Raw genomic sequence first — 10904 nt, 5'->3', positions numbered from 1 at the left:
AAAAAAAAAAAAGAAAGAAAAAGAAAATCCTTTCTTCATATTATTAGAGCCACTATCCAGAAAACTCTTATTTAACTATTTAAAAATTTTCTTCTGGGACCGACAGATGGTGTAATGGCTACATCACTGGACTCCCATGTAGTTGATTATGTTTCGAGTCCCAGGCTCAGTGGCTTAAAACTCACACCAGGTGTGTGTGTGTGTGTGTGTGCATGCCCAAAATCCCAAGAGAAGGGTAGAGGAGAAGGAACTGTGGCTTGGCCATCCCTTCCTAGGGGTGATTTCTCACTTTCCGTCTCTATCTCTCTAGCAAGTACACATGCCCTACAGCAAAAATCTCTCTGAAAAACTTTAAAAAACTAAATATAATTTTTCTTCTGATTACCTCCATTGCTCTAAATAACAAATACAGTATCTTTAATGCTTGATTCATTAACTCTAAACCAGTGCTACTCAACATGAGGTCTACAGATAATTGCCGATCTGTGAACTATTAGTTATTGATCTATAACGAAATAAGTATAAAATTTAAGATTAAGTCTTTGGAAACTTTTATAACTACTTGACATTTCTCTCACACTTCTATATTTTACAAAGTACTGGTCCATATGTTTGGAAATTAAAATAAAACACACCTGGTTTTTTATTATAGATAGTTCAAGAAGCACTACTTTAAAAAGGCCTGATTCCCTTTCACTAAACATATGCATTCTTTCATTGCAGCTTTCTACAGCTTCTTGTCCTCCTCTTTCTAATTTATTTAGCTATATTAAATAATTGTGGTGTCTACCTTGTAACTTAGGATAGTGCCTGGCACAGTGGAAGGCTTATATCTAGGCATGTAGAAATAATAACTATATGGACAGATAATATGTGTAACATTGATTACAAATGTTCAACTTATGATTAAACCAGCCATTAAACCATACATATAAATGCAGATAACACCAGTCATTCACTTAGGCAGAATCCCATTATGGACTCTGAGGAGGTTAAGGGTCTTAGAGGTCACTTCATTTCCTCTTTGTTCTCCTTATTCCCAGTGCTATAGATAATACGTTATTTAAAATTTTCACATAATTACAATTAAGTCAGACATATTTGGTTCAAAGGTTACCTAAAATTTAAAACTAATAAGAAACATGTGGAATAATTTAGAGATAATTGTTATTGACTGACAGATTCTAGGTTATAATCCAAATCCCTTAGTGCCCATTACCTATAAACCCAAATTTCACACCTTATGCCCACTCATAGGGGGATTTAAGTGTAAATATAAGGCTGACCATACAGCCCAGTAGTTAAGTGCAGTACACAGGAAGCCAGATCTCACATGGAGGACTGCAACTCAAATCAGCCCTGGTGGCTTGAGAAATACACTGAGCATGTGTGTGTGTGCCTAAAATCCTGCTGGGTTGGAGAAGTAGAGGAAAAAGTATTATGGCATGACCTTGCCCATTTGGGGAGATGCTTCCCCTCTCTCTTGACCTTGCACATAAAGGAAATTCTAAAAAGAGAAATTTGAGTGCTCAAAATCATGACAAATATGTTACATGCTTCCTTTTTTTTTTTTTTTGGAGAGGTTTTTCACTATAGAGCACGTGCACTCGCCAGACAGACAGAGAGATACATAGAGACAGAAAGCGAGATATCACCCCCCAGGGAGGATGGTCATGCCGCAATCCCTTCTCCTCCATTCTCCTCTCGGGATCTTGGGCACACACGCACACGCGTCCGGCGTGAGTTTTAAGCCACCGGGTCCGGGACGTGAACCATGGTCGACTACGTGGGAGTCCAGCGAAATAGCCATTATGCTAACTGCTTGTTCCCCATGCTTCCTTATTACAACTTTTTGGATTGTCCTGTTCTGGAGTTTATATATATTTTTTTCTTTTTTTTCCACAAAAGATGCCTGTATTTCTTATTTTAATTCTTATTTTTAATGTCATTCTGTATTGAAATAAAGCTGAAATTATGAACAAATTGCATGTCCTGATATCAGATATCTAATAATCAGGATAATGTTGATGGAGAAAAGATGTTAGGAATAAGAAAGGAATTTTATAATTTATCTACATTTGGGTATTAAAAACTTAATTCAAAAACTCTTTTTGGGAACCAGCAGTTAGCGTAATGGCTATGTCGCTGGACTCCCACATAATCGACCGCGGTTCACGTCCCGGACCTGGTGGCTTAAAACTCACGCCGGGTGCGTGTGTGTGCGTGCCCAAGATCCCGAGAGGAGAATGGAGGAGAAGGGATTGTGGCATGACCGTACCCCCTGGGGGGTGATTTCTTGCTTTCTGTCTCTATGTCTCTCTCTGTCTGTCTGGCGAGCGCACACACCCTATAGCAAAAACCTCTAAAAACAAAACAAAACAAAACAAAAAAAACCCCCCAAAAAACCAAAAAACTCTTTTCAACATAGTCAGCTGTCAGGTCTTTCAGGGGTTCTGGGATTTGTAGTACCTTTTCTGAAATGTTAATCCATGGATTTCTTATGTTTCCAAAGCACAATGGCAATTCATGGGTGTGGAGCCAGGGAATCCCCATTTTTAACCAATTCCTCTGTTTAACTGTTGGCATACCAAAGTAAAAATGCCTGCAATAGTTCCACAGCTAGATCATGACAGATTATCCAGAACAAGCCATTATCAAAGAGGTTCTCAAGTTCAGTAGGTATCTCTTGCTTAAAATATTTGTTTTCACTATTAGCTAGTTTTTCCATTTGTAGGTTCTACTGTCCTATCACCTACTTTTTAAATCACTGACAGAATGTAACATGCAATTTTCTGGGTCTTTTAGTAACATCCAGGATTCACCCCTACCAGGTACCAGATGTGACAAACACAGAGGATAACTTCCATCTCTTTTTCTTCTGAGAATTAAAAAAAAAAAAAAATCCTGAGAGGAGGTGATACTGGTAAATGATCAAAAAAAGCACAATTTTCCCTATTTTTACCTGGTCATATAAAAGAATATTTAAGTGATAATGGGTGCTTTTTCCATAAGATAAAGTAAATTTGCCTAATTAAGTGATTATTTTAAAATAGGAGCACACCTGCTTTCAAGGAACTGAGAAAGGTAATAGGATGGATGTGCTGAATGCTAGCCTACACCAGCAGAAGATAAAGCTGGGGCCCTGTAACTACTGACAGGTACTGATGGATATACTGGGTAATAACAAGCAGCCGTCTGGGTAGTCACAATGATGCAATAAAACATGGCAGAACACACAACCCTCCTTTAGAATGAACTGCAATGTTCCCATACTCCTTCCCTATGATAAGCTGGAAGCTACGCTGAGGTGTTTTGTTTATATACATGTATTCTTACATAGGCATATATGTATAGCTATGCATGTGATGTAGTCATGTAGTTAGCTGCATATAATTATATGTAATGTTTGTATTCAGTTATGTAAAGCTTTATATTTATATTATTATACTCCCTATAGCCACATATACATAAATATGTTTGGTTATATAACTTAAACATAACTGTAGTTATCTGTGTGTATATACATGCATATATAAAAAACAGATAGATGGATAGAAGGACAGAGAGAGGCTATGTAAAGTAACTGGGAAATAGAACGCAATAAATACGTTTAAGCTAAATCCAGTTATGCTAGTCACCGTGCTAAGCACTCTCCATCACAATCTTACTGTAACAACCCAGGGAGGTAGGAATTAGTATCATCATATTTCAGAAGAGAAAACTGAAACCTAAAAGCGTAAGTAACATAAATGAGTTCACCAAGATCCTAAGTAGTAGAGCTCTCAGCTCACTTCTTGACTATGAGATGATCCTGTTTTCAGAGATCATTAAAAATTGCAGTTGCTACTTTTGCTCTAAGCCAATGAAAGCATATTAAAAATTTAATGTGACAGGATGGCTAAATCCATTAGGAGGATAATCAAGAGGCTGTAAACATTGTGGCTAAGAGCATCTACACAGGAACCAGCTGACAGGATTTGCACCCTGGCCCCGCCCATGCAAGCCACTTAACCCGCTGTGCTGGCATTAACTCAGCTTTAACATGGAAACAATAATAGTACTTATGCAAAGGCAAAGGTTGGGGCTGATTAAATTCATTCATATATGTAAAGTGTTTACAGTAATACTCGGCTACAGGGCAAATGCTGTAGAAATGATAGCCATTAATACCATTTCGTTCAAAATTTAATTAAAATCAGTACCTCCATTTTACTTGTAACTTTGGTAGGTTAAGTTCCCCTCAGATTTTCTCTCATTTTTCAAATGATACCTTGATTTACACACACATAAAGTTCTATTTCTGTAACAGACATCTGCTAATGCTTTTGGGTTTGTTTTTAGCCTGACATCTTTTCTCTACAGGAATCTTCTCTCTTGTACCTGAAGGGGCTTATCATCATCCATATGGCCAATCAGAGCCAGGCTCCTGGAGGGACTGTGGGAGTGTTCTCAGGGTATTATGGGTTTAAGCATAGCCAATCAGTGCCCCTTTCGGGGACCCTGTAAGCTACTGAGAGATGATCACTCTTCCATTCTGAGGTGATGTACAAGAAAGAGTAATAAGCCTGGAGCTGCGGGGAGATTACTGCACCACGTGAAGAGTCGTCTAAGAAAGAAGCCATCATAAAGTGAAGCAGAGCTGAGGGATGGTGAAATTAACATTTGAACTATCGGGTCCAGCTAAATCTGAGGTCTCCTTTCCCAGCTACGTGAATCGATAAATTATTTTCCTTAGTTAGAAGTAGGGTTCTTACTTAAAGGGAAGAGCGAGCCTTAATTAATTCACTGAGAATTAGTAAGTATATCTCCAGAATGCCAATACTCAGCTTATTACATTATCATAGTAAGAATAGTCAATGTGTAAAATATTTCTATAGATTCCTAAATACCAAGCCATAAGGAATAGACATTGGCATACAGCAATGTATAATGTAAAGAATAGAGACAAATTCACTTCAAGCCCGAGCCCTTGATTTGAAGGTCACTTTGTGACCTCACATAAGCCACCCAACTTTTCTAGTTTATATTGGGTTGTCAGAAAATCCATGAGATATTTTTCTGTTTGACTATGCAAAAATGTGTCATGCCTTTTCCAATGGCCCAATATATAATAACAAGGAGACTAATGCAAGTTGTTTTTCCAAAGACTGTTGTGAAGTTCAAGCAGCGAAATGAGTGTTCACATCTAGGTATTATATTGCACCAAGTCTATGTCTACGCTAAGATGAAAAGTCAAAACAAAACAAAACGCTTGATATATACATATGTTTTTTCACCTGATGCACCTAGGTATGCTGTAAAGATCCTATAATTTTTTTTTTCTTTGTGTGTGTGTGTGTGTGTGTGTGCACGTACCACATGTGTGTGTGTGTGTGTGTGTGTGTGGACGTACCACCAAAAAAGAGAGCTAGAAATGTATCCAAAGAACACTGGGGAAACATGCCCATCAGTTTATACAGTTTCTAAAATCATACAATCAACTTTTTTTGGAGAGGTTTTTGCTATAGGGCGGGTGTACTCGCCAGTAAGACAGATAGAGAGAAGGAGACAGAAAGTGAGAAATCACTCCCCATGGGGGATGGCCACGCCGCAATCCCTTCTCCTCCATTCTCCTCTCAGGATCTGGGGCACACATGCACACTGTGAGTTTAAGCCACCGGGTCTGGGACTCGAACCACAGTGCCATAGCCATTACGCTAACTGCTAGTCCCCATACAATCAACTTTTGGTTAACAGCCAGAGCAATTCCTTAGCTTAGAGCTCTGCTGTCTTCCTAATCTAAGCCCTTGGTTCATTCCATAGCTGCCTTTATAGTTAGTTGCCTTTCATATCTTCTACCTCATTTAGTCATTATTACAACCTCTTTTTGTAGGCAAGGATTTCTACTCCACTTTACAGATGAGGAACTAAAGCTCAAAGGTGATGACTAATTAGAATGACAGATAGGAGTATATTGCAAACTGCTTGACTATTGAAATTTGTCCTTATTTAAAAGTTTATTTTCTTCTTTCTCCCATGAATGAGAGACAGAGAGTAATAGAAAGACAGACAGAAAAACAGGTATCCTCAAAACGGTCTTCACTCCATGATCCACCCCCAGCTTCAGCTAAGTTCAGGTCATGAGCACTGGCACGTCCAGCGCCTTTTAGGTGTGTGCCCAGGACCTTCCCGTGTGGGAAGCCCTTCAAAGTGTCACTGCTGTGCCTCTATCCCGTTCCTTGACCTTTACCTTTGACTTTAGAATTATGGAGATACCTAAATTTCTATTTCCTGATACCTGGATTCTTAGTGTTTCTGGTATAGTTAAAATATCTTTATACCAAAACTTGATCAAGTATCAGTCGTGACCACCCATTGCCAGACACTAATTTTGCTTGTGTATTTGTTAGATCCAACATACTTAAAGTTATTTGGTACAGCCCTGTTGTAACTTCTAACTGGGGAATAATTTATCCTCCACAGATAGCGGTATAAAGCCTAGGCCAGCAACAACTTCTGTGGTACCTCAGTTGACATAACATAGTTTAACTACCTTTTCTCTACACGTATTCAAGCATGAGTTCTGCTCATCACCAGCAGTTCGGTAATTCACTTGCCATCCAGAGTTTATGTTAGCAACCGTAATACAAGTCCCATGCCCCAAAGGCAAGGATGAGCCAGAAGGAGGTACAGAGCAGAGGCCAGCTAATTACCAGCTGATACTGAGTCACTTGGACAACAGAGGCTTCTATCTTTCACTCAAGCTGGTCTCCAAATCACTTTGTCCAGGTAAAAGTTTTAGTACTTAGATATCTATAGCCAAGTAGAATGTATACTTCTTGATTGACCTAAGTTATCTTTCTTCTGCAAATACCATTTTGGCTAGTCAAGTCTAGAGTGATTCTTCCTCTTCTGAATAATTCAAAGAAATAATAATTTTTTCCAAATTCATACAACTCCTCTCCCCAGCTAGCTTTCAAGTTCTTTAAAACACTTTCTATGTTCAATTCTTTATTTTTATTTTACCTAGATAATGGATGTATACTGTGATTTTCCAACAATTGTTTCTTGAGTCATTAATATCTATGTTTCTGATCTCTAATACTAATAATAAATCATATATATTCCATATTTGCATTCTGGTAGCAGCATCAAGTTATATTACTGAATTTCTGGATTAGAGATAACAAGCATATTGGTTAACTCTATTTATACGTAATGTTTCTCAACAAGAATATTGGTCACAAGGTTATTTGATACTTTTCTCTCTTCTGTCTTCTGGAAAATCAAAATAATCACATTTTACTTTTTTCTCTGTTGAATCATCTTAAGTATTTAATTATCCCTTTGGCATACATGATGGTTCTTTCTTTCTTTCTTTCTTTTTTTTTTTGGTTGGCTGATTCCTTTAAGATATATCTATCTAGTCATGACTTATAACTAGAGAATGTTAATGGTTGCTGTTAATGGTAACATGAAGCTCTGAAAATGGATAACTCTTGCCATTTAATACCAATAGAAGTCTAAGAACTCAATTTACTTTAAGCAGTTTACATGCAAAACACTCTTTTCCTACTTCTATATCAACACAGGCAATAACAGCTATGAAATAAGAGATGTCTATTGGTAAATATATCAGCCTTCCTAAGGATGAAAATCTGAACAGTTAGAAGGAACTTAAAAGAAGATATTGCCAGGGCCAGCAGGTGGCATAGTGGTTACATAGCAAGACTTTCACATGGCTGACCTTGTTTCAAGTCCTGGACCTGGTGGCTTGAAACTCACACTGGGCAGGTGTGCATGCATGCCCAATATCCTGGGAGGAGAATAAAGGAAAAGGAACTGCAGTGTGGCCACAACCCCCGCCCCGGGGGGTGGTTTCTTACTTTCCCTCTCACTGTCTCTGTCTCTCTCTGTCTCTTCAGTGAGAGCAAGTGCCAAAAGGAAAAAAAAAAAAGTAGACAATGCCTGTAAACTAGAATAGAAGCAGGACTAATGTTAAAAGAATGTATATGTTCACATCATCTGGGAATTAATTCTGGCCCTGTAATTTACTAATTTGTGACTTTGACCTGAGGTATCACTTCTTTCACTTCAGTTTTCTCCCTTGAAATATAGTACAGTAGTAAACTCTATCTTATAGGATTTTTTATGAGAATTAAATAAACTCTAAAGTATGCTCACTGAAGAACTCCTTTTCAAACTGTTAAAGGTCATTTTTTCTGTCTTGTTGGTTACTATTTTTTCTTTGAAAACTATTGGTTTTCCTTTAAGAGGAAGAAAATGTTTAAGAATATAAGACAGAATAATGTAACACTGCCATGGTGATCTATCCTAAAGAAGTCATCACAGATACTTACAAATATTATATGTAAGAATGTTCTACAACTGAGCAGATGGAAACATCCTATAATTTCTGGGGAAATAGCCAAATAAAATATTATACATACTTTTGTGTCTTATAAGAAAAATAGTAGACAAAGAACTTGGTATGTAATATGGTAATTAAAATAGCAATGTCAAAAACTTCTTGCATTGTTAATAGTTAAAAGTGCCCAATACAGAACTAGATAGATAGTAAGCATGCCCTTATTAAAGATTCCTTGTTACCATTATGTTGATGCATAATTACTTGAAAAGTCTAAGGAAATATACCAAAAGATGAGTAACTTCCCTTGTTTTTCATTTGGCTCTTATTATAAATTTCCTAAATAAGTAAATAAATACACACATTTCATCAAGATCTATTTTTGGTCTCCCTTTCCTTTACCTCTCACTCCCCTCTCCCAACTGAATCAATCTGTACCCAAATTCCAGTGGGTCCTTCACAACAAACATATATTAATGCAATAAGCACAAGTTAATACATAACACTTAAGGGGTAAACTATTATCATTTTTGTATGATGGAAGTTACCTTCAGGAGAGATTTCCTTCCAGGGATTGGGCGGATACATGAAAGCTGCATTCTGGATTTGGTCATGTATGTCTTCATCTTCGTTAAATGGGAATGTGCCACTTAGGCTCACATAGATGATGACCCCAACTGACCACATGTCAAGAGAGCGATTATAGCCCTTGTTTCTTAGAACCTCAGGAGCCAGGTAAGCTGGAGTACCCACTACTGACCTCCGGAAAGACTTCTCTCCAATGATTCGGGCAAAACCAAAATCACAAAGTTTTACCTGTCAACAATAGGCATTTGCAGAAATTGTAAATTCACAATTGTCTGTCTGTGTTTCTTAGCTCAATTCTGTCAGAGATAATCATAATACTTTCCACAACATGATATTGATTTCTCATGGTAGAGGTAATACTGTTTTTCACTTTATGTTCTTGAAGACTGATACAGAAGTAGGCTTCATTCATAAAAATACTAAACATTCTCCCTTCCTCCCCTCAAAGAGACAAATATTAAAATAAGCATACTCAGAAGCAGCTAATATTATCTACCAATCAGGAACATAAGCAAATAAAAAAAGTGGAGGATTGAAGGGCTTAGTAAAGTAAAGGATGAACTTTAAGTACAGAGATTCATCATGACATCCACAATGATCCTAAAAATTAGCTCAGCATTGGCATCTAGGCAGGACCCGAAGATACCAGGAAAGCGTGGCAGGACAGCGCCTTGGTCAGGGCATGTGTGACAGATGGGTCCTTGGGGAGAGACCTAATTGCTTCCCACTCTCTGAGTTGAGCAAAGGAAGAAAGTTTTGCCCTTGTCCTTGAGAACCACACCAAATTTAATGTCTTGCCCAGCATTAATGAGCCAGTAGCATCTCTGGGACTCCTAAGTGTTCTCACTCTCAGGACAGTGCTTTCAGCACTGGCCTGGGCTGCCAGTTCTAGACAAGCTGGAAAGCAGAATGACAAGGCACGGGTGTACATTAACGCAGGCTGGAGGGAGCCAGAGTAACACTGTCACAGTCCTGAAAATATGAGATGGGAATGAATGGATGAAAACAAACAGAAAAAACGTGAAACAAATACAGGTTTTGAGGGGGAAAAAGATGGCAGGATGCAGCAGGGGAGCCAGCATGCTGACAGCACTTTTTGCTGAGAAAGGCTTTTATACTTGCCTGAGGAAAAGGATCGGCTGATGCTAGCAACACATTTTCTGGTTTGAGGTCACAGTGAACGATATTTTTAAAATGAAGATGCCGCAAAGCCACAAGTATCTATAAAGAGGAAAATCACCAAAATAATTTCATTTTGGTCTGTTCGTTTATTTCAAAATGTTCTCTACAAGACAAAATTTAAAAGGCCAGAAGAAAACCCACAACGAACAGTCAAACTTCTTTATGTTCAGGACACCAAAATGAGTTAGATAAACATAGCAGGTGTCTAAGCAGATTTCAATAAAAATCATATGATAATATGATTCAATAAAAAAATCTTATGATAATACACTACTTTTACAGCATCCAACACAGGTGTACTGGGTCATCAGAAAAGTTGTGGCGTATTGTTCTATGCAAAAAATGCATCATAACTTTTCAGACGACCCAAGAGATAAAAGAATTCAATATCTAACGAAGATACTAATTCTTACATGTTTTCAAAGAACCAGGACTCAACCAATGTGCCTTTTAAAATTTCACAAACAGTTTTACTGCACAGGCCTGCATACCTACAACTAATTTGGTATACCGACTCTGAATAACATGGCTATAAATCAAATAAGATAATAAGTTGCTGCAACCTTTTTGAGTGGAGTTTAGACTGGAAGTAGGGACTAAGCAACAAGGCTAGAGAGCTGTAGTTAAACAGTGCTAACATTTGATATTAAATATTATCTTTTTCTGTGTCTAATTGATTTCTTACCTGAGTAATTAAAAACTTCGTTATGTGTTCTGGCAACCTGCCCTTTTCACTTGACAAGATCATCTCCAGCATGTCTCCATGGAGTTTTTCCATAACAACAAA

General features: G+C 37.8%; 1 protein-coding gene across 2 annotated transcripts in view; it reads right to left on the bottom strand.

Moving 5' to 3' along the window:
* PRKD1 (protein kinase D1) overlaps positions 1–10904 on the bottom strand; it is a 175456-nt gene that overhangs the window by 15351 nt on the left and 149201 nt on the right. For both annotated transcript variants that reach the window (XM_027767664.1, XM_027767665.1), the window contains 3 exons: positions 10803–10904; positions 10058–10156; positions 8896–9163 (listed from right to left, as the gene is read on the bottom strand). The exon at positions 10803–10904 is cut by the window's right edge and continues 1 nt beyond it. In XM_027767664.1, the coding sequence (XP_027623465.1) occupies positions 8896–9163; positions 10058–10156; positions 10803–10904 (469 nt within the window). The remainder of the gene's footprint in view (positions 1–8895; positions 9164–10057; positions 10157–10802) is intronic.

The sequence above is a fragment of the Tupaia chinensis genome, unplaced genomic scaffold (assembly GCF_000334495.1).
Source record: "Tupaia chinensis unplaced genomic scaffold, TupChi_1.0 Scaffold144353_1, whole genome shotgun sequence".
Classification (NCBI taxonomy): domain Eukaryota; kingdom Metazoa; phylum Chordata; class Mammalia; order Scandentia; family Tupaiidae; genus Tupaia; species Tupaia belangeri.
The sequence above is the reverse complement of the archived record's forward strand: the minus strand, read 5'-3'. Positions and strand labels throughout refer to the sequence as shown.